We start from the raw sequence: 25,447 nt of genomic DNA on the forward strand, positions 1-25,447 counted from the left end.
AAGAGAAAAGGCTGACAAACTGGACTTTAACAAAATTAAAAACTTCTTCTCTTTGAAAGACACCATTAACAAAATGAATAGCAAGCCACAGACTGAGAAAAAATATACACATCACATATATCTGATTGTGGTGTAAAATCAAAAATTAAGGCCCAATATTACACACTGCTTTGTCAACTGGTGATGAGACAGCTTCAGATGGCCTAACTGCAAGTTCCCTTCCCACTCTGCTCCCACAGACAGCATCCACTACTCAAACAACCCTCCTCCTGGAGCGCCTGACTGGCTCGGTCCATAGAGCACACAACTCTTGATCTCAGGGTTGTGAGTTCCAGCCCCACGTTAGATTTAGAGATTACTTAAAAAATAAAATCTTGGGGGGCCTGAGTGGCTCAGTCATTAAGCGTCTGCCTTCGGCTCAGGTCATGATCCCAGGGTCCTGGGATCGAGCCCCGCATATAAAACAAACATAAGAAAATTCCGAAAGCTGACGAGAAGGCGGACCAGCTAAGCATCTCAGGATCCAAGGACTGACATAGTGATAAATACTCTGGGTTTTCTTTTGCCTCATATATTCCAGACTGGATACTGGAGAAGCTGGCAACCTAGAAACTTCAGTGGGCACTTAGAAAAAAAAGCCTGCCCTCTCTGCCCAAAGGACCAGGAAAATGCAGGTCATCATTGAGTAGTTTCAGTGGGTACTAAGAATGGAAGGCAGACTAGAAAGGAATAAAGAGTGAACAAAGATGTTTGCTGCTGGCAATACATTATACTAAATAGTCTGAACAACCGTCCTGATGACAACAACTGAAGAATATAAAAACTTGGGGGCCCCTCAGTGGTTCAGTCAGTTAACTGTCAGACTCTTGATTTTGGCTCAGATCATGATCTCAGAGTCCTGAGATCAGCCCCCCACATCAGGCTAAGTGCTCAGAGGGGAGTGTGCTTGATATTCTCTCTCTCCATCTCCCTCTGCTCCTCCCCCAACTGTGTTCCCTCTCTCTCTCTTTTTCAAATAAATACACCCTTTTAAAAAAATTTTTTTAAAGATTTTATTTATTCCACAGAGAGAATGAGAGAGTGCGAGGTGGGGGGGAAGCTAAAGGGGGAGGGCAGAGGGGGCTGGGAGGCAGATAAGCAGACTCTGCACTGAGCAAGGAGCCCGACATGGAGCTCAATCCCAGGAACCTGAGATCATGACCTGAGACGGAGTCAGACGCTTAACTGACTGAGCCACCCAGGTGCCCCAATAAATAAATCTTAAAATATATATATATATATCATTATTACATTATGTATTATACATATTATTTCATTGTGTATTATACATATTATACATATTATATGTATTATACATATATATACATAAACTGAACATGTATCCTCAAAACTCTTACGTTGAAATCCTAACCCCCAAAGTAATGGTATTAGGAGGTGGGCCTTTGGGGAGGTGATTAGGTCATAAGGGTGGAGCCCTCATGAATGAGATTAGCACCCTTATAAAAGAAACCTCAGAGAGCTCTCTTGCCCCTTCAGCCATATGAGGATGGCCTTCTATAAGCCAGGAAGCAGGCCCTCACCAGAACAGAATCTGCCTTGATCTTGGACTTCCCAGCCTCCAGAGCTCTGAGAAATGTTTGTTGTTTAAGTCACTCAGTCTATAGTACTTTTGTTACAACAGCCCATACTAAGACAATATTATATATAATAAAATATAAAATATGACATAAATATGACATAAGTAAACCAAGGTATTGCTTTAACTTCTATTTCTTTAAAGCCGTAGAGACCAGGGTGCCTGGGTGGCTCAGTCAGTTAATCATCTAACTCTTGATCTCAGCTCAGGTCTTGATCTCAGGGTAATGAGTTCAAGCCCTAAAAAATAAATTAATTAAAAAAAAATAAAGTCCTGGAGACCATATTTCAAATTTCACACAGACAGCTGCTAAGGGGACAAAGTTCAAAGCTAGAATTTGTTCAAAGTGGGATGCCAAACTTAAGGTAAAAGGGAAACAAACCTGAGACACTGACAGACAGACAGAGGTATCATCCAAGACACTGACAAGTATGTACCCTAGCAGTGGGCATATGAATATCTAGAGCAGTATTTGTATGCCAATAGGAATAATTCATGACATAGGTAAAAACTAAAGTGGCAGGAGAGAGAGAGAATAAGACAAGAATGTGGGAGAGAAGGGAATCCAGAGCACAAGAGAAAGGACTGAAATCTGATAGGAAAAGGGAAATGTCTTCCATGTATTAAAGTAGGAGAATAAAGGTGCAAATAGCTTTGGTATCAAAACAAGGACATTCACCTAATAGCTCCTATTTTCCCAGTGATACAGAAGGTGCCTGAGGAAAGGTGGGATAGGGTAAGACACATGAGAGATTTGAGGATAAAGAAGAGAGTAAAACTATATCAGAGAGTAGGAAAATGATGCTAATAAGAAAATATAGAAGGATTACCAGACACTGAGCAGTCTCACTACCCACTGGAGTTTTTTTTTTTTGGTCTAAGGACAACAATTAAACTTGCTCTTAATAAAGTTCAACTGATAACTTTTCTCCTCACTCTCATGGATGGTCTTGTTAGATCTTGTCATGGTTAATATCCATATACATGAAATCAGATGGCCAGAAAGAGACAAAACAGAGAGATGAATGGATAGAGAGACAAATCCAGAAATACACAAGACAGAGACTCACCAAGAGGTGCAGAAGGGGGGAACACAGTAAAGAGGACTGGGAAGGCAATACAATTGGACCCAGAAAAGGGCAACTGACAGAAACTATCAGAGCAGAATGTGAGTACATCAATATCTTAGGGACAATATTATTGGTGGTTTTTATGCTCTTTCCTTTTCCCCTTTTTCTATAATGAGCAAATATTGTTTGTTAAAAATTATAATAATAAAGCAACTGCTAAGGCTGACTTCTCCAAAAACTTGAGTTCTTTCTTAGATTTACTTTCCCCACTAATTTTTAATAAACTATGACGACGTGGATGGAACTGGAGGGTGTTATTGCTGAGTGAAATAAGTCAATCAGAGAAAGACATGTACCATATGACCTCACTGATATGAGGAATTCTTAATCTCAGGAAACAATCTGAGGGTTGCTAGAGTGGTGGGGGGGTGGGAGGGATGGGGTGGCTGGATGATAGACATTGGGGAGGGTATGTGCTATGGCGAGCGCTGTGAATTGTGCAAGACTGTTGAATCACAGATCTGTACTTCTGAAACAAATAATGCAATATATGTTAAGAAAAAAAAAAGAAGAAGATAGCAGGAGGGGAAGAATGAAGGGGGGGAAATTGGAGAGGGAGACGAACCATGAGAGAAGATGGACTCTGAAAAACAAACTGAGGGTTCTAGAGGGGAGGGGGGTGGGAGCATGGGTTAGCCTGGTGATGGGTATTAAAGAGGGCACGTTCTGCGTGGAGCACTGGGTGGTATACACAAACAATGAATCATGGAACACTACATCTAAAACTAATGATGTAATGTATGGTGACTAACATTACAATAAAAAATTTTTAAAAATTTTAATAAACTATGAAAGATAAAAGTTCTTACAAAGTTGTAAATGAAGATAACAAACAATGTATAAACTTTATAGATAACCTAATTTTTCATTAGCTCAGCAGTTGACAGTGTAAACACTAATTGGTAATTTTTACAAACAGATTTTAAAATCTTCCATAAGCTGAGATGACATTAGCATTGAAGACAAATTAACAGTATTAATTTTCAGTCTTAATAAACACTTCCTCAGTCTTACAACTAAACACCAGGATTTTTCTACAAGTGTGATTCAAAAGTCACATTCCAGTTTGTAAGAAGAATGAGAACCTTTCCTACAAAAGTTTAAATTACTGACCATTACTCCAAACATCTGCCCGTTTTCCCTTAAATAATACCAAATTTATTGCCAAATTATTATTTCCATACCTCTGAAGAGCTTTCATTATTGACATCCACTGTGTTTATAGGAGCTGCTGATGAATCTAAATCAGAACCTTGAGAGCCAACTCTCCCAGGAGTCTGAAACACAGAAGGAAAAAAAAAATCAAAATAGATATGAACAATATATTTATAAAGTATTTAACAACCTAAACAGTAATCAGGGCTAGCCTTACACATAAAAGTAGGTGTCCTTGCAATAAAAATAACAGTACTAGCAGCTATCCTTTATTGAAGACTGTGCCTAATACTGTATCAAGATCTCTGTATGCATTCTCTCATTTTTAGTCTTTTTAAATTAATAAAAAGCTTATTTTTGTATATAAAGTGCCTACCGTCTTCAACTCACTTTCACAGAACATCTTATTTAATTATAATGACTCTGAGAGAAGTAGGGCACATGTTACCTCTATAGATGAGAAAACAGATTCAAAATGGCTAAAAGACTTCTCAAGATTGTGCTGTTAACAAAAATCAGAAAGAGCTAAAATGTTGATCTTCTAATTCCTCTTGCCTTGCTCTCTCTACTACACCAACTAAACTACAATAATTTGAGGGTAGCAAAAAGATCAATACAGCCCATTCATGCCAATCATTACCAATCTGTCTCCAATACTTGATATTCCATCACCAAAAATACATACAGTCCGGAGGGTTAAAGGTCTTTTTCTTTTTCTCTTGCAACGCTTATCCTCTAACGTTATCATTCATTAATACCTAGGTGTTATCTTAAATGAACTAAAAACCTAGTAAAACACTGGGCAAGAAGAAAGATTCAGAACACAACTAACTTGATAATCCTTAGCAAAAAAGATTTATGGTACATACTATCATTATTCTCACTTCACACAAAAGAGAACTGAGGTGTGGAAACTAATTTGCCCAAAATCACATGGCTAATCAATGGGAGAAAGGTTTTTAACTTGAGTAGTCTAGCTCATATTCACTAAACCATACTGTTTCTCTGCTGGACATCTCCGCTGAGACGCACCACCTCAAGCACTCAAGACTGAGGGCAATTCACTGTACTTATCTCAACACACAAACATCCTATTCATCACTATTAAATATTCATCATCAATGCCAAATAAGGAGGAAATGATACTACTTTGAAAATCATTAATTAAAATGATTATAAAAGCTGCATAGAGGGGCACCTGGGTGGCTGAGTCAGTTAAGCATCTGCCTTCAGCTCAGATCTTGATCTCAGGGTCCTGGGATAGAGCCCCGCCTCGGGCTCCCTGCTAGGCAGGAAGTCTGCTTCTCCCTCTCCCTCTGCCTCTCCCTGTACTTATGCTCTTTCTCTCTCCCTCTCTGTCAAATAAATAAAATCTTTTTTAAAAAAAGCTGCACAGAAAAATGACAAAACATACACACTATAATTATGTATAAAAACTATTTATATAAGAGATTCAAATATCCCAAAATACAAATGATTTTGTAGCAAGACACAGTTGTGGATATTTTCGTTTTTAGTTCTTTAGGTTTTGGTTTTGCTCATTTTTTTAGAATTCTAGATCCATAGTTAATTACTTTTACACTGAAATTTTTCGTTATTGAAAATAAGAAAAAAAAGAAAGCAGACCTCTCCAAATTGGATGATCCACATTCCTGTCATATTTTCCCAAAATGTAACCTTCTAAAACTTTGTAAACTTATCCAGAGTATGACTTTATTGTGTTCCTTTAAAATCCATAAAATTCACATATTTTAACTCTTCTATCAGCTACCCTCCTCTAAAAAACAAAGCAAGATTCTTTCCCAAAACGTTATGCTTGAGACATGAATTTATAAAGAAATAAAAGCCAGCTATCTAGATTTGATGATACTTGTACATCTGGCAAAAAAGGTAGCTCAATGGTGAAAAAGTTAAAGACCCTTTAAATTATATACTTAATAAAAAGAATTGTATAAAACTAGAAATTCATTTTTGAAGCTCAACATTTCAATAGCTTCACACCACCATGGTTTTTAAAACTAGTGACTTCATCCTCAAAAGCACTGGAAACTAAAGCTGTACCTCCCAAGAATTATATTTTCCCCATTTCTGTATCATTTACTTTTCCAGAGGGCAGGTGGCTTTTCATCTGAGATTTACCTTCCCTGTGAAGTAAGGAATTCAAAGATATATCTACATAATCCTATTACCGCCACCAAAAAAACCTTTTCTCAAATTTGCCTAAAATAGTCCTAATAAACAGACCCTAAGTAAGCCCAAGAGGCATGAGAAGTAAAAGGAAAAACCAAGAGAGAAAATATCGATGCTTTTTCATACCCTTTTTTAAACACATTCCCCTGATTATTGTTAAACTGTCTAATAACTTCTTGTTCTGTTCTCAGGTCGCCAAAATCCCATTATTTTAATGAGAAGTCCAATTACAGTAATGATGATCCTGAAGAAACAATATAAAGCATTCTAACTTTTCCACCTATGAAAGTTTTACTTTGTGAAAACAATAGGATAAGAATAAGAATAAGAATAATTTCTGCTAGGGGCACCTGGGTGGCTCAGTCAGTTAAGAGTCTATCTTCAGCTCAGATCATGATCCCAGGGTCCTGGGATGGGGCTAGCCACTCGGCAGCAGGCTTAGCAGGGAGCCTGCTTCTCCCTCTCCCTCTGCCACTCCCCCTGCTTGTGCTCTCTTGCTCTCTCTGTGTAATAAATAAATAAAATCTTAAAAAAAAAGAATAATTTATGCTAAAAATTTAAAGTAATAGATAAATATCTTCCAAATTATGCTTTTATAGAAAAGTATTACCTAAATTTAGGTATCTTTTACAGTAACCAAAAAGTACATAACACATCTGCTCATCTCCCATGAAATATCTAACATTCTGTAAGGCTCTGGATGTCAAAAGGAATGGGGACAGCATAAGAGAAATAAGGACGGTACCTTGAGGTAGACTACAACCTGGCTGAAGAAACAAAACTAATGTAAACAAAAGGAGGTAGGAAACAACTTGAAAAAAATTAAATGCTAAATCAAAGAGCTCTGAATGCAAACAGAGTTCTGAGAAAAAAAACAGATCAATGCCAGGGCGCCTGGGTGGCTCAGTCGTTAAGCATCTGCCCTCGGCTCAGGTCATGATCCCGGGTCCTGAGATCGAGCCCACATCGGGCTCTCTGCTCAGCGGGAAGCCTGCTTCTCCCTCTCCACTCCCCCTGCTTGTGTTCCCTCTCTTGCTGTGTCTCTGTCAAATAAATAAATAAAATCTTAAAAAAAAAAATAGATCAATGGTACTTCTGCTTTTGAAAAAAAAAACCCATTCCTTGAAGGAAAAGTTAAATTTACTTCAGTGACAATCATTCCAACTAGATGAAATAAAAAAATACACAAAAGCCGAGAATACAGAAATAAGAACACTGTATTTTTTTAAAGATTTATTTATTTTAGAGAAAGAGAAGGGGGGTGGGGAGACAGGGAGAGAGAATCTCAAGCAGACTCCACGCTGAGCAGGAAACCCGCCATGGGGGCTCAATCTCACAACCCTAAGATCATGACCTGAGCTGAAATCAAGTGTCAAGTGTCAGACGCTCAACTGACTGAGCCACCCAGGCACTCCAATAAGAACACGGTTTTTAAGGAAAATAAATGTGTTGGACAGAAAGTTATACACACACACAGAGAGACACACACACAAAACAGGTATTAAATAGGTTAAACTGATAATACAGAATGGGTAGGAGATATAAAACATTGAAATATGCCATGGTAAACAGAGAATGGCCACAACTCCAGTCCAGATGGCTTTTGCAGTTAACATAGACACCAAGCTGCCTCAGTTCCAAAGATCAATAACAGATAAAGAATTTTTAAATATTAAAGAGGTAGAACCATATTCAAAAACAAGATAAGTATCTCAGTAGACAAAAAATAAAACAGAAACACACAGAGTATAGAGTATAGAGTTCCGGGACCTAAAATAGGTAGAGGTAACCAAATTCTTACAGGATAATGGGGACCAAGATGCCCTACATGTTTTAGGCATCAAGAAGCCTGGCCCACTACAGGAACTCAGAAAGTGGAGCAAAGCTCCTGCCCTTGCCATGAACAGAAAATTTTTCAAAGGGTGTAAATTCCACCAAGCCCTGTATCTGGGCTTGATGTCTGATCAAAACTTTTATAGGCAGGGATGAATAGGCATTCTAAGCAAAGCATTACTTATGAAAGTGAAAAATTATAAGTAATCTATGTTCAAAACAAAGAAATGGTTAACTAAATTATGACATACCCACTCAGCAAATGTGACAATTAAAACCTTAACAATTAAAAATATGAGATTTATTAGAAAAATGATAATGCACGTGATATAATGCTGAGTTTGTAAGAGACAAAGTACAAAGTTTGGATTTATTATGACTTTGATTATATAAAAATATAAACACAAAGAAATTGAAAGGTCATATAATACTGATGAGTTTTATGTTAGGGCTATTTTTGTTGTTGTTACTATTTTTTCCCTATGTAATTAAAAGGATAATGGGGCACCTGGGTGGCCCAGCTGGTTAAGTATCTGACTCTTGATCTCAGTTCAGGTCATGATCTCAGAGTCCTGAGATCAAGGCCCATGATAGGCTCCCTGCTCAGTGGGGAGTCTGCTTGAGATTCTCTCTCTCCCTCTCCCTCTGCCCCTCCCCTCACTCTCTCCCTCTCTAAAATAAATAAATCTTTTTTAAAATTAATTAAAAGGATGAGGTTTGTATTGATGGATTTTGTTAAGCACCAACCCACCTCCCCCAAAAAATATTTCATTAGTTTTCTCATACTATTAAATTTCTCAAATTTAAAAAAAAATTAAATTTAAAAAAATATCTGGGGTTGCAAAAAGATCCAAATAATTATAATCAAACACCCATCACTAATGTTTAGTTGCTTTGGCCAAAGAGATCAATGTTTGAAAATATGGGGGAAAAGTTTATATACTTCAACCAAGTAAGAGTAGATGTCTGCAATGTATAGGCTACCCTAAATTATTGGTAGTATAAAAATGGATTTCTACTACCAACAATTATAAGATCAATATAAAGCAGCATTAATCTCTGCAAAAACTGCTACAGAAGAATTAAATACAGGTTTTTGATGAAAGAACAGAACTTCATTGGAGAAAGAAAAAGTTATCATTGTTTACTGTATACAATACCTTGGAAGAAAGTGTCACTTTCCTAGAAGTTTTAACAATATGAAGTTTCTTTGAAATACATATTTAATTTCAGACCAGTTGTTTACAGAATGCAATTTAAATAATTTATGTGAAAATTATAATTGCATTGCTGTAATACAGAGTAACCAGCAGCTGTATCTTCCAATTGTGACTAAAAATCTTTATCTAATAGCAAAGAAAAACAGAATCAAAACCAGCAACTAGAAGCACATAAGAAACAACTTTTTATTTTTTTAAGATTTTATTTATTTGGGACGCTTGGGTGGCTCAGTTGGTTAAGCGACTGCCTTCGGCTCAGGTCATGATCCTGGAGTCCCGGGATCAAGTCCCACATCAGGCTCCCTGCTCAGCAGGGAGTCTGCTTCTCCCTCTGACCCTCTTCCCTCTCGTGCTCTCTCTCACTCTCTCTCTCTCTCAAATAAATAAACAAAATCTTTAAAAAAAGATTTTATTTATTTGACAGAGAGAGAGTGAGCACACAAGCAGGGGGAGCAGAGAGAAGCAGGCTTTCCGTTGAGCAGGGAGCCTGATGCAGGGCTCAATCCCAGGACCCTGGGATCATGACCGGAGCTAAAGGCAGAGGCTTCACCCAGGTGCTCTGAAACAGCTATTTTTTAGATGAACAACAAAAGTTTCCCTAATATCTGGTGATATGCCAAGTCAGAGTTTCCAAACTCTCCACCCCGCCAACTCTACATTTGATTTTACTAAGATCAAGCAGGAAGAGAGCAAAAATTTCATCGGTAAAATAAATCAGGTTCACAATCTAATTCCTACTAAAGATAAAGAACCTCACTTCTAAAACCTACCCACCTGCAAAGCACTAAAACTGACTAAAATTTTAAGTAGAACAGTCTTTGCACGTAGAAGAGACGTAATAAATGTTTAATAAACAAATGTGGAACCCATACCACTCTAGCTAAAATTAGGTAAAAAAGAAGGCAAACCAGCAAAAGCTGAGTTAATAATAGATTAATCTACAGAAAAAGCTGAGTTGACTAAAAATAAATGTTTGCTTTTGCAAAAATATTTGAAAAAAACATTGCTATAGGATACTATACACACTTTATACTTAGCAAAATTAGTTCTGAAACTGGAAAGGATACTAGTATTAGAAATTAAATGACAGACAACCTCAAAATCTTGGGGATTTATGAGACATCTAGAAAAATTTCTTATAAAATGTAACTTTCAGTATTGATTGTGTTACTCTGTTTCACCCTGTCTACCATAAAAACCAATGAGGAAGATTTTCGCAAATTCAAAGTTTGAAAAGCCAGCCGCAAACACGCACATCACCTTGACAAGGGTGCTTTAAATACATTATCTGATCCTTGTGCTGTAATTAGATAACCAAATTATAGGTCCCTCGCTACTATTCCTATTACTATAACCTCAAAAATATTTTTTCAATTTCATGGAAAGCATTCCAAGTCTTCCCAGGGAGTTTTCAGGCTCAACCTCTTAGTTTACCATATACTCTCTAGGTGATATCATCTACTCCCTTAATTTTAATTACCCCCAGTGCTAACAAAAAATAAAGTTCTAGGGGCACCTGGGTGGCTCAGTCAGTTGAGCATCTGACTCTTGATTTCAGTTCAGGTCATGATCTCAGGGCCATGAGATCGAGCCCCACATCGGGCTCCATGTTGGACATGGAGCCTGCTTAAGATTCTCTCTCTCCCTCTCCCCCCGCCCCCCCAGCCCTGCTCGCGCTCTATCTCAAAAAAACCTGTAAATCTAATCCAGATCTCTGCTGAACTTCAAATTCATATTTTCCTGTCCCATAAATATCTCTACCTGCATGCCTTGGAAGCACCCCAAAGCTAGTTTATTCAAAACCAAATTTTCTTTTTTTTCAGAAACCTATCACCCATCTGCATTCTCTACCTCAAATAACAGAAACATCTCACACCCATCTTGCCTAAATCCAAAGCCTTATTACTCTTCTCTCTTCCTTAACCTTCATATCCAATCATCTATATAAATTCTGAATCTATCCTTTCTCCATCTCCCTTGCCATTACTTTAGTTCAAGATGCCATCATCTCTCACCTAGACTATAAAAGAGAGACCTAATTTAGCACTCTATATTTCTATACCCACATTTCCAAGTGCTTTATAATTGCTTTCCCTAAACACCTCAAATGAATCATATCCAAAATCAAATCCTTCATTTATTTCAACCCTTTACCATCCCAGAGGAAAAGTGTTCTTTTCCTCCTATGTTCTCTAGCTTAGTTAATAATATTCCTTTTATTTAAAAACCTCAGTTAAAATCTAACTGAACCAGGGGCGCCTGGGTGGCTCAGTCGTTAAGCATCTGCCTTTGGCTCGGGTCATGATCCCAGGGTCCTGGGACCGAGCCCCGCATCGGGCTCCCTGCTCCACGGGAGGCCTGTTTCTCCCTCTCCCACTCCCTCTCTCGCTGTGTTCCCTCTCTCGCTGTCTCTCTCTATCAAATAAATAAATAAAATCTAAAAAAAAAAAAAAAATCTAACTGAACCAGAATAGAAATTTGTACACCAATGTTCATAGCAGCATTATTCACAATAGCTAAAAGATGGAAACACCGCAATAAATGGATAAACAAAATGTGGTATACATACAATGGAGTATTACCAACATTTAAAAGGAAGTAAATTCTAATACATGCTACGTACAATATGGATAAACCTAGGAAGACATGTTTTATGCTAAGTGAAATAAGCCAGACACAAATGGACTAGTATATATGGCTTCATTTATATGAGGTACCTATAATAACCAAATTCATACACACAGAAGTAGAATAGTAGTTACCAGAGGCTAGGAGGTACAGGAAATAAGAAGTTATTGTTGAATGGTACAGTTTCAGTGTGGGATGATGAAACCTAGAGACAGATAGTTCTGATGGATGCACAAAAATATGAATGTACTTAATGCCACTGAACTGTACATTTTAAAAGGGCAAATTTTATACTCTGGTTTCTCTTCAGATCACATAATTTTTTTTTTGCTTTTAAAATGACAAATTTTATGTCACCACAATTTTCAAAATTTAAAAACTTTTTAAAAAACCTAACTGAATCTCAAGTTGGTGTTAAACCAATCACCTAGAAAATAATTATTTCAAGTGATTTAAGAACTACATAGGGGGTGCCTGGGTGGCTCAGTCAGTTAAGCATCTGCCTTCAGCTCAGGTCATGATCCCAGGGTCCTGGGATCGAGCCCCACATCAGGCTCCCTGCTCTGCGGGGAGTCTGCCCCTCTCCCTGCTCATGCTCACTCTCTCTCTCCCTCTCTGAAACAAATAAAATATTTTTTAAAAAGCTTATAGACTTAGTGAGATATAGCATAAGGACAAAAATAACTGCTTTTAAAAAAACAGTAAAATTCACTCAGTAGTCTTATAAATGGTAGTACTATTACGTTAAAGCTATTTATATACATTTTCAGGAAAAAATACCTATGTTAATGTTAGGACCAAGATATTCAGTGTAAGACAAAAAAGATAAACTCACAGTAAAAACCATTTTCTACTCTTAAATTTGAACTCATGTTTTGTTTTGCCATATATATAGGGATAGAAATACTTGCTAGTTCTTATCACTTAAAAGCTTAAAAGCAGTGACAACCCAGAAGCAATGAGCACCTTTAGTGCCCATACAATTTTATCTAAAATAGCATTCCCCAGTGAAGGGAACCAGGGCTTTTTGGAGAAATGCTGATTTCAGGCTGAAGCAGAAATATTACAAGGGACATACTGTTGTGCCAAAAGCAAAGAAGCTAGCAAACACTAATCAGGTCCTGTCAAAATGACAAGTCACTTTGAAGGCACTTCCATTAGCTAAAGCTGGGGCAATTTGCACATCAAAAAATCCCATTGACTTCAATTGATTGAAACCTACTAAACATATATAAATCTGTGAGTTCATAAAATATATTTAAAAATCTACGAGTTCTCTTTCTTCAAGGACAGAAAAAGTCAAAAGACAAGCAAGGCTCATTCATCACTGCTAGAGTATGTACCAACTCTTATTCTAAAAATTAGCAATTTTAAGCATTTACTCTACCCTTCCAGTATGCACTGATATTCATGGCAACCAAACAGCCCACTTGATGTTGAAAGTTCTTCACAGAAAAATGTCAGTTAATGTATGCAGAAGGAATGAAAGATTTAGAAAATCATCATTTTGCAACTGCTGATAAAATCAGTCTTCTCAACTTAAAAGACATAAAACCTTTCCTGAATCTCCCCCTTAAAATAAGAAATCTTTCTGTCCTTTAAATTATATCAGGTTTCTTATTTATACTCTTGCAACACTTAATCATAATATAAGGAAGAAGAAAGTGACGTCTGTGTTAAATTGTTTCAGTAATGACCCTCAATGAATCTCCCCTATGTTTTAATGCTTTTGTAATTTTCTGTGTAATCCTCTCCCACATGGGCTCTGGACTGGCCATGAGACTTGACATGGCTAACTCTTCTGCTACAATATAAGCCCAGGCTAGCCTTAGACTTATGTGGCCCAACGAATATAATCAGCAATCTGAGTAAGTACCTTAGACTATCCATTCCAATCAAACTGACAAATAACCCCAGCTATATGAGTAACTTCAAGAGAGTCCACCAGAAGAACCACTCAGCCAAGCCTAGCCCAAACTGCTGATCCACAAAATCTAGAGCAAACAAAATGGTGGTTGTTTTAAGTCAAAGCCAAAGTTTGGGGATGGTTTATTATGCAATAGATACAATTAGAAATAGTAGATGCAATGTGGTATCTTCTCCACAAAAAAGAAAAGGAATCTTTTTGAGGCTGGGAGCCCTAAACAGAATGAGGTATTCACCACACAATTCCTAAGTAAGGACACAATAGAAGTGTCCACCAGAATTTAATGGGACACACAACAGTTTTAACACATTAAAAAAAAGGATTAACGTAACTACTCCATTACATCATTCTGTTTTCCATATTTTCTTTTTTAACTGTTTAAGTTAAACAAGAAACTGGAAGACTACATGACAAATGCCAATCTAGTTTTCAGGGTATTTGAGTAAAATCAAGACGTTTTTATTCTTTGACAATAGGCATTGGTGGAAAGAATATTGGAAAACCAACCCTCTCATACACGGTTAGTGGGAGTATAACTAAATGCAAAAAATGTACATACTCTCTGACTTTGTGCTTAGGAAATTACTCAGTGGTACCACCTACATATGTACAAGCATGTTCACTGCAGTATTGTTTACAATAGCAAAACTGGAAACAAAACTAAATGTCCTTCAACAGGGGACTAGTTAATCCATAGAATATAATATAGCTATTAAAAATAAACAAATAATAAAAGTTGTAGTTCTGGGGCACCTGGGTGGCTCAGCCATTTAAGTGTCCAACTCTTGATTTTGGCTCAGGTCATGATCTCAGAGTCGTTGAGATCGAGCATCACATGGAGCTCCACACTGGGCATGACGCCTGCTTAAGATTCTCCCTCCCTCTCCTTCTGAGCCTCTACTCCCCACCCCGCCCGCCCGCACGCACTCCCTCTCTCTCAAAAAAAAAGTAGTAGTTCTTAAAGTGGCAGTACTTAAAAATCTCCAAACTATACTAAGTGAAAAAAATTCAAACTCATATGAAGAATGATCATATTTTTATAATATTAATGGATATATGCATCAGAAAATTGTGGAGAAACACAAAGAAACTAACAGCAATGATTACTGGAGAAGGGACCTTCTACTTTTCATTTTATACCTTCTGTATTCCTAATTCTAACTCCTGACTGTCAGTCTCAAACTTCATATAAAATTTGTCTCTTAAGTCCTGCCTGCTTGCTCTAAATCTTGAACCTTGAAAATGGTCACTAATACTCTTCATTCTAATCTCCATAACAATTCTACCACCTTTAAACTTGTCTCATAATTCACTTTTGCTAGTTACTTTTTTGTCCTCAAAATTCCTTATTTCTCTGCCCTCTTAAAACTGAATATATCCTGGGGCATCTGGGTGGCTCAGTTGTTAAGCGTCTGCCTTTGGCTCAGGTCATGATCCCAGGGTTCTGGGATCAAGCCCCACATCGGGCTCCCTGCTCAGTGGGAAGCCTGCTTCTCCCTCTCCCACTCCCCCGCTTGTACTCCCTCTCTCGCTGTGTCTCTCTCTCTGCTGAATAAATTTATATACATATAAAAAAAATTGAATATATCCTGATCCATATTAAATCCTGAAGTAGAAGGCTTACTCAGATTTTTGCAATAATATGATTTAGAAAACTTACGGTACCAAATAACGCCACTGATGCTTCTCTATCCATCATACAACTATATACAATAATAGTACGCTTTTTGGGAACCTGGCTGGCACAACAGGTAGAGTGTGCAACTCTTGATCTCCGAGTCCTGAGTTCAAGCCCCACACTGGGTAGGGTTACTTAAAATAAATAAATAAATAGATAGATAGATAGATAGATAAATAAATAAATAACTCTAGCTCATTTATATCAGCTTTCAGCTGAGAACAAATCCTATTTTTTGAACTGTGAGCAACTCCATCTAACCTAGAGCCATCCTGCAACTTTAATGAGCAAGCAAATATAGTTACCCATGTTGTCAAATTATTGATACTAAATTGAGTGCAATCCCTATTCAAGCTGTCTTTCCAAGTGGCTTCTAAGAGGCTATGTCTCCTGTTGCATCTAATTCCAACACTCTCCAAAATTTCTCAAGTGCTAACACACAACATACTTCTCTGCATCCTAAGTCTTTCCTGCTAACCTAATGACACACAATACTGCACAATGCCAGAGAAGGGGTCAGAAGCATATTCTTACCAAATGCGACCAGCTCTTGTTTTCAGCAGGGTCTGTCAAGTGTTCCAAACACAAAAGTCCACCTAAATCTAGGAAGAGTGATTCAGAATATAGAAGCTGGAGTCACACAGACTTGCATTCAACTTCTAGTTTACCCACTTAGAAGTCCTGCAAATTTATTTAACTTCTCTAAGCCCAAATTCCCATCTGTAAAGTGGAACTAACAATGTCAGCCTCATAGAACTGTTGTAAGGATTAAATGAAATAATACATCTAAAATGTTTAAACCAGTGCCTAGCATTTGATAATATACTATAAATAACAGTCACTCATAACATTAAGACTTGAATCAAACTTTAAAAGTTGGGGAGCATCTCAAAAATGATGTTTCAATTGTATCACTTCATAGATGATGAAACTAAGCCCTAGAAAGTATAACTGGCTTGCCTGACATCACTCTGCTATCTAATGGTAAAGTTGCAATTAAAACTTAGGTTTCCCAGGTCCCAATTCAACATTCTCTCTACTAACCAAAATATTTCTTGGCCATCTGTCTGATACCCATCAAGACAATTTCTCTAATCTCATTTTCTTCAATGATAAATTATAGGGACAGATCATGGATCATGATCATGGATCCTTCTAGCTCTAAAATTCTTATTCTATGATTCATTTGGGTCCTAAACTGGCTACCTTAAAAGCATGTCCACAGAAATAGTCAACTATATTTTCAATCTCTATATATACTTTGCTTTCTTATGAACATGTTCAAAACTCTAAAACTTTTATGTTATTAATGGTTACACGAAAGTAATTTGCCTCTCAAAAGAAACCAAGTCCAAAAAAAAAAGGAAAGAAAAAGGCAGCCAAGTCAATAAGAAATTAAGATTATTAAAACTAATTATAGATAAGTTATTAGTAACTAAATTGGGTTTGTAGACATCACACAATTAAGTCAAAATTAAGTAAAAGAGTAAAAGTTTTTTTACTTTTTAAAAATATTTTAAAAATATCTAACATAGGGATGCCTGGGTAGCTCAGTTGGTTAAGTGTCTGCCTTTGGCTCAGGTCATGATCCCAGGGTCCTGGGATCAAGTCCCGCATCGGGTTCCTTGCTCAGCAGGGAGCCTGCTTCTCCTTCTGCCTGCACCTCCCCCTGCTTGTATGTGCACACTCTCTCTCACTCTCCCCCTCTCTCTGACAAATAAATAAATAAATCTTTTTAAAAAACTAACATAATTAAATATCTAACATATAATTAAAATTGAGCTACATATTTGAAGCAAATTTAGAGTATTACTTTTTGAAGATTTTATTTATTTGAGAGAGAAAGCACGAGAGCAGGGGGGAGGGGTAGAGGGAGAAGCAGACTCCCCACTGAGCAGGGAGCCTGATATGGGCCTACATCCCAGGACCCTGGGATCATGACCTGAGCAGAAGGCAGACACTTAACCAACTGAGCCACCCAGGCACCCCGAGTATCATGTGTTTTGATTCAACAAATATGGACAGCCAGACACAAAAATATACCAAAATAAGAGTTCATACTCTACTTTTGGGAAGAAGCCACTTTTCATTTTTTAAGTCTTAAAATCTCTCAAGAGAACTGTGAATGGTGTTGATAATAAAACTTCCTGAACAGAGCATCAATGGGCCATGCTCATAATCCCAGCAAATGGTCTTACACGGTACTTAAGAATCTAACAGAAATTCTAATCTATTGGCTATGGATTCCTGTTATAAGAGATATATAGAGTATCAGTTTCAAAGAAGTGGAACACAAAGTTCATAAAATTAAAATCCATCCTGAGTATAATCATCTTTTATGAATCCGTAAGACTATCCAAATAGCAGATGACTTGTAATTTGAGTTCCCAAGGAAACAGACTCTGAAACTCTGAAATCTACAAGCAGGTGTACTGGGGAGCGCTCTCAAGAACACCTGTGTGGGCACAGGGGAAGCATGACTGGGCAGAGAGAGAAGATAAACAGTACTGATCAGTAGCACAGTTGCAACAGCAACCTCAGCTAATCCTACCAAGAGTCCTGAAGCTAGATGGCCCTTCACAGAAGTCCCGAATCAAGGCAAGAGGATGATTCTTTGTATTCCCCACATCAGCCAGTAATGAGGCTGCTTCCGGAAAGGGATATAATCTTGGGTGAGGAAGCTTCTTTCTATTAGGGCAACTCCCAGAGAAGGACACAGCTATCACAGTGCCATCAGCACCATGACTCTATAGACAGCTAGGACAATGTGTCTCTGTCCTGAAGGAAGATCTAAGTGCCACATCAAAGCATCCACTGCAACAAATGTACCTTACTTGCATTTGAGATACTCATAAAGGGCTATACACGGGGGGTGGGGGGATATCTCAGTAGAGACGGAGGAGAACTATCTTCTGGAACCTACTACATGGATGGCAGGTGCTGTGACGGTCATCTTACATGAGTTCTCAAATTTTATCACTGAATTCTTGCTTCCTAAAGACAGTTTTTTCTCAGCAAAGATGCTAGAAAACAGGGTAAAAGTTATTTGGACTTGTTATATTAACACATTTAAAATGTTACTTTAGGGTGGCAAATGATCTGCAGACTCAAAATCTTGGTACTTTCTTGGTTTTCAAATAACAGCTTTACCCTAACAGCATCTTAGAAATCACCTAGGTGGTGTGCTCAGTAGACAGAGAAGGAAAGTGAAGCCAAGAAAAAATCAATGATTTGCCTAAGAACATGAACTCAAGTCTCTTGTTTCCAAATTCAGTGATTTCTCTACTTGCTCTGGTGACTTTATACTCAAAAACTTAATGAAGTCAAAATAACCCTGAGGCATGAATCTTATTTTAAAGCTCAATACCAACTTCTTCTGGATCATTTGCATTTTCAAAATCATGAACACAAGAAACTTGAGTTTTATACTAAAGAAATGTCAATTGGTAGTCTGGCTAAATGAAATATTCTATCTTTCTAGCTATTAACAATAATAGCTAACATATAACCTCTATGACAGGCATGAAGCCAAGCACTTTGTCTATATTATGTCATTTAATGCGTATAACAATCCTTTGAATAAAGTCAAAGGGATTGCTCCCATGTAGCCAAGGGGGGAGAAATACGGTTAAAGAAGCTAAATAAATTGTTAGCTAAGATTACAAATGTAACGCACAAAGCTGAGATTCAATCTGACTTCAAAGCTTGCGTTCTTAATGTTAAACCATACAGCCTACGCTTCTTCTCAATTTTCCTTTTCTGAACTACTCAAATTTCTGTGATGTAGATGGTTTATTTTCATAAACCAGAAACATATTATTTTTATTATTTTCAAATATTTTTATTTTAAAACTGTATTATTCCTTAAAATATTTAAAAGCTGCAAAGAGATATGAGGTTTTATCAAAAAATAAATCCATACGTCCTTTCAGATATCTAACTCAATATGATTTACCACTTAATCTACTCCACATGACAATGTATTTTGGCATAGCACTGTATAAAGACAAAAATTCTTAAAACATTTTCCAAATATTAAAGTTCAAATAAAGTATCACTGAGACTCTAAAAACTTTTATATTAGCATACTTATGTAAAACTTAGCCAGAGTCTGATATTAAAGACCGAAATGAGACTAAAGGGTGGTTTTAAATTTCAACTACTGCTATAGTCTTTGCAAACACTTAAACAGATGTCAATGCAACTAAATAATTCATGTTCTTGTATTCAATCTGTCAATCAATCATAATGCAGGTAATAGCCATGCTTCTATCCTAAAGTAAGCAAGCTATCCTACCATAGTCCATGTTGAGAACATAGTCCAAGACAGCCAGGTTATATGACCCTGTGTCTATTGGTCAATTGACCAAAGATGTGATCACCTGGATCAAACAGCAGATATTCACAAGCTAGCGAGCAGCCAATAACATGGCCCAGTGGCAAAAAAGAAAAAAAAAAAAAAAATGCCCAAAGCCAAGAACGAACTACTACTACGCTCCATGCTTAGGCCTTTAAATCACAAACTATAAAGAGAAATGATTAATTAGCCACACAAACTGGCACTAAACAGATAAACAGTATAGTCATGTGGTAAAGTAAGAGTACATGAAACACCTCAGCAAATCAAAGCTATAACCCAACCAAAGTTTCAAAAGACCATAGACTATGAGTATGCAGAAGCCATGAAGAAAAAAACTAGAATAGAGGGTAAGAAAATTAGCTGAGAGTGGAAACAAAAATATACAGGTAACAGGGGACACAGATAGATTAAGAGTCACTGAGTTCTTTAACAGCTCGACTCTACAGTGAAAATCTATAAAGCCCTGACATGAAAGTCCCTAACAACACTACCTTGGAGCCTTCAAAGCCTTCCAGTAAAATGTCTGAGAGGCTCAGCCCCATATTAAATGTCTGATTTTGAATTTCCATAAAATTCCATCTTTCTTATCGCCGAGTACATCTTTATAACCACTTCTATGCTATTTTTGAGCTAACCTGATGGATCCTTTATTCCTAGGACCAAATGAATTTAATCATAACTATTATCACTATTTCAGAGCCATGGTAAAGCTCATTTCTAGAAGAATGATGTGTAAATTGTGTGTTTCATGGTACCACAACTCCTAGAAGGAATAGTCCTAAGTATTTTATGACCACACTCCACTTCCAACCTCAGTTGACTAAACCATCAATGAACACCTTTGGCCAGCCAGAGACCTATGCATGACCCAATGAAAAAAGATGCAGAGGACATTTTAAGTCTTCTCTTGTATTTGGGGAATTGAGACACTGGGCCAGTTGATTACACAAAGCTAAGGTGAAAAGTACATAGAATTGAGTGGTCAGAAGACCATTTGGGGTCTTGAACACACTGAGTAAACAGCAACAAGGAGGATGGTCACAGAGACAGAGAGACAAGATGCCAGTGGTCCATGAAAGACAAAGACAAGAAGAACTGCCCCTATCCCTGACACCATTATCATGAGGCCTAACTGTATAGCCAATTCTTCTTCATGGATCACTTTGAAACTTTCCAATAAATCCCCCTTTCAACTTAAACTGATTTGAGGAAGTTTCTAATCCTTGAAAATAAAAAATCATTTATTAGAACATTGTCCAAGGATGACAGATTCACTCATGCATTTAATACTTAACTAGTTTCTGCTTCCTCTAATCCATATTCCTCAGCAAGTAGTCTATGCTCTCTGATTCCACTTCCTTACTTCCTAATTTGTCCTTATGACTCTCCTGAAACTGAACTAGGTATGACTCATCTGTTCCATTCAGTGGACACTTCTCAGTACTTACTTGACTTGACTTCTCTTCAAGATATGTGTTTGTACGTATCTAATACTTGCCTCCACCTGTCTCCTGAGTGCTGGACCTGTATTTCTACCTGCCTTGTGAACATCTCCACTGGGATGGCCACACCTCTAGTTCACATTCATCTTCCTCCCCAAATCTGCTCTTCTTCCTCCTCTATTCTTTACCTTAGTCCATTCCACTATCCTCTCAGCTACCCAAACCACTCACAAGTCAATAAGCCCTATCAATTGTACACCTTAATTTTCTTGAAAGTCATTCTTTATCCCCAAAGCCATTGTCTAAATTCAAGCTTTCATCATTTCCTGAACTGAAAACTAGAGATCCAGGAATTCTGATACAATGGAGGGACTTGGGAATCTTTTTTTTTTTTTTTAAGAATTCCAAAGGATTCGAATGTACAACAATTTTAGAACTAAAAAGTTATTATTTTCTAGCCAGTCTCTCCCCTAATGGAGCCATCCTCTCTACACGGCCACCAACATACATTATTGAAAAACCACCAAGCATCAAACACGAAGTTAGATCCTACACACTAAAAAAAGAAAACAAAATCCCTACCCTAAGGGATCTCAAGTCTAGTAGGGAAATAGGTATACAAATTACAAAAATTTTCTAGAGATCTCAATTGTAATAGCTACTATATAACAGATGTTTACTGAATGCTGGATACTGTGGTGAGTACTTCATGAACATTATTTCATTTAATCCTTCCACAACACTTTGAGGTAGATATATCATCAATTTACAGATAAAGCAACTGGGTCTCAGAGAGCTTGAAATTTTGTATAAGATCTCACGCTCATGAGTGGAAGAGCCCAGGGCTTAAATGATGGTCTAATACCAAAAGCCTGTTCTCCTAATTAGTATGGGATGTTTGGGGAGAAGAAGGAAAAAAAAAAAGGTAAGCAAATAACTCCCAGTGTCACTTGAACTAAGCAATGTCTACAAGTGATGGTAGGACAGTCTAGCAGAATAAAGCACTTCTACAGAGGTATGAAGGGATGAGAGAACAGGGTAAGTTGTGAAAAACACAATTAGTGAGAATGGCAAGGTCAAGGCCATGTGCAAAGGTAAGTGGAGATGAGCCTGAAATCATATAAAAGAACCAGAGCATTATGGGCCTTGTGTGCCAAGGTAAAGAGTTTGGACATCTCCTATGGGCGCTGATTAATTACCAACATATTTTAGACAGATGAGTGATTTGCCAATTAACTTTCTATAAAGATTACCGAGGAAAAATATTTTTGGAGGGTTTTCCTTATTACAAATTCGATCATTTAAAAACTTTCCATGGCTCCTTATTGTCTATAGTATAAAGTCCAAAACCCTTTCCAGTCTCATATCTTACAAAGACACCCATCCACATGCAGAAAAGCTCACAACTCCCATAATGCTGTGCTAGGCTGTTTATGCTCTTGCATTTGCTTGGTCCCTGTCTTGAAAGATGGCTTCTCTCCCTTGCTCCTCTTTGCCTATCACTTCTAGCCTCTGCAAGGCCTTCAACAATCCCTTTCCTTATCTCGCCTCAACCCTTCCCTCACAGGACTAGTTACTTTTTCTTTTTGTTCTCATAAACTCTTCCTCTATGTATCTATTAACACATCACATTACTTTGTCATTATTTACATATCTGTTTCCCCCACTAAAACTCCTTAAGAGTTTTTAATCCCCAAGCCCAGCAAAGTAATTAGCACAGAATATATGCCCAATAGTATGATGAAATGTCTACACACCCACACCCACACCCACACGATTTAAAAAAGGGCGGGGGGGGGGCAGATAAGAAAAGTTTTCCTTGAAGAAATTTGGAGTATATAATAATAACAACAACAACAACAAAATACCAACATTAGCATCAGCTAACATTTACAGAGAGGTATGTGCCAGATACTATCTAAGTCCTTTATGTATATTAATTCAGTTAGTCCTTACAATAGTCCTATGACAGATACTATTATGGCCATTTTAGTGAGACACAGAGAAATCAATAACTTGCCCAAAGCTACTCAGCTAGTAAATGGGATACAAATATCACCCCAGGCAGTCTGGCCCCAGAGTTCAGCCTGTTAACCACGAATCACACTGTCTCTTTAGCACAAGCAAAACACCACCAGGATAAGAAGGAAAAACTGAGTTCTAGCCCTGGTTCTTTAGATCTCAATCTCTATTCTTTTTTTTTTTTTTTTTAAGATTTTTGTATTTATTTATTTGACAGAGAGAGACACAGCAAGAGAGGGAACACAAGCAGGGGGAGTGGGAGAGGGAGAAGCAGGCCTCCCACAGAGCAGAGAGCCCGATGCGGGGCTCGATCCCAGGACTCTGGGATCATGACCTGAGCCGAAGGTAGACGCTTAACAACTGAGCCACCCAGGCACCCCTCAATCTCTATTCTTAACACACTAAAAATGAATCTACACAGAGAGAAAATAATTCCACTTTTTAAAATTTGTTTAATAAATTAGTAGTAACTGCATCAAATTTAAATGTGTAACCAATCTGGGAAGCCTTCCCTAACATCTCAAGTTTGGATCAGGGCCCGCTTGCTGTACGCTCTTGGGGCTCCCTGTGCTTTTCCTTCCTAAGACTCATCCATGTGACAAAAAAGCTATGGGATTCTTTGAACAGTTCCTCTTTCACTAAGCTCCACAGAGGTTCGTGTCTCTTTTACTCATCAGTGTGTCCACAGCACACAGTGGGCCCATACTAGACATTTGAGGAATAGATATGTTCAAAAGGTCTTCCCCAGGCATCTGGGTAGCTCAGTCAGTTGAGCGTCCAACTCTTGATCTGGGCTCAGGTCATGACCTCAGCGTCATGAGACTGAACCCCACGCCAGGCTCCTCACTCAGCATGGAGTCAGCTTGAGGATTTCTCTTTCTCTCCCTCTGTCCTTTCCCCTGCTCACACCCACGCACTCTCTCTCTCAAATAAATCTTTTTTAAAAAAAAAGTCTTCTTCCCTATTCATTACCTTTTTTTCTGCTCACATTGTCATCACACTAATGCAAATCATAATTTCTTAGTGCCTAAAATATTAAAATCTCTCCTATCTGATCTCTGCCTAGATTCCCCTATGGTTTTAATATATCACATGCAACACTGACAAATAAATCTTCCTAAAACATTCCTTTCAATATTCATTCAATAAATATTATTAACTCCTACTTTGTGCCTGAAGAAAACCAGGATGTCACCCCAAATTATGCCACTTTGGCATACTGATTATTTTTAATTAAAGGCACTAAAACAGCAGGTACACAAGAACACTCTGACCCTCTTTTCTTCCTGAAAGCAGGAGATAAAGCTCTCATGTGAAAGGCATCCTCACTGTAGCAGGAGGAAAAAAGACATTCTCATCACCAGAGACAGAATTTGGGGCTGAGAAATCTGTATAAACAAACCTTGTTAAACTAACCCTTATCTTCTTGGCTACTTCTTCACCATTTACTACCCCCTAACCCAAACCTCTCTGTCTTGTTAATTCTTCACAAATGCATTGTTTCTTTGTCTAAAAGGTATAAACACCTGTCACTTATTTTGGTCCTCATTCTCTTGTGAAGCTGCCCATACATATGTAAAAACTTAATAAAATTTGTATCCTTTTCTCTGTTAATCTGCCTTATGTCAGTTTAATTCTAAGTAAGGCCTAGCCAGACACCCAAAGAAGGTAGAAATTCTGCCTCTCCTACATACCAAATATATTTCCACTGCTTAATAAAATCTTATTGATTTCCTAACGCCTACAGAATAAAGTTCAAAATGTCAAACTTGTCTGCTGAAATAAATGAGAAGGAAAGCCACCCCAGACCTGGGTTTCTAATACCATTCCCCACTAAAAGAAATAGGGCTCCTCAGAGAAATGGCCAATTTCAGGGCTGGGAAAGAGTAATGGATGAACTTAGAATACATTGTTATGCCAGAAAGTAAGGAAGAGCTAAAAAAAAAAAAAAAAAATTATAGAACCATGTCAAAACAACACAGGGGCCACACAAAAGGGGCTCTCACTGTTCAAAACTGACACAGTTTGACCACCAAAATAATTAAGTACAGTGATGAGTTATAAACCATTTTTAAAAACTGAAATGATGAGTCCATAACAATAGGAAAGCAAAAAAGGAAGCTGAGGAGGAGGAGAGATGGATGGAGAGAGGGAAGGAAGAACAGGAAAGCCAATGACCAACTGGTAAAGAAGGGAATGCTGGAGTGGGAAAATCATTTTGCAGTC

The 25,447-nt window shown here is 37.7% G+C and overlaps 1 protein-coding gene across 2 annotated transcripts in view; it reads right to left on the reverse strand.

Annotated features, from left to right (window-relative positions):
• EEA1 (early endosome antigen 1) overlaps positions 1-25,447 on the reverse strand; it is a 125,310-nt gene that overhangs the window by 93,985 nt on the left and 5,878 nt on the right. For both annotated transcript variants that reach the window (XM_028105495.2, XM_088025284.1), the window contains exon 2: positions 3,951-4,043. In XM_028105495.2, coding sequence (XP_027961296.2) covers positions 3,951-4,043 — 93 coding nt within the window. The remainder of the gene's footprint in view (positions 1-3,950; positions 4,044-25,447) is intronic.

This window comes from Eumetopias jubatus, unplaced genomic scaffold (genome assembly GCF_037043125.1).
Source record: "Eumetopias jubatus isolate StellerSeaLion01/CBP00866 unplaced genomic scaffold, mEumJub1_p1.0 scaffold_8, whole genome shotgun sequence".
Classification (NCBI taxonomy): domain Eukaryota; kingdom Metazoa; phylum Chordata; class Mammalia; order Carnivora; family Otariidae; genus Eumetopias; species Eumetopias jubatus.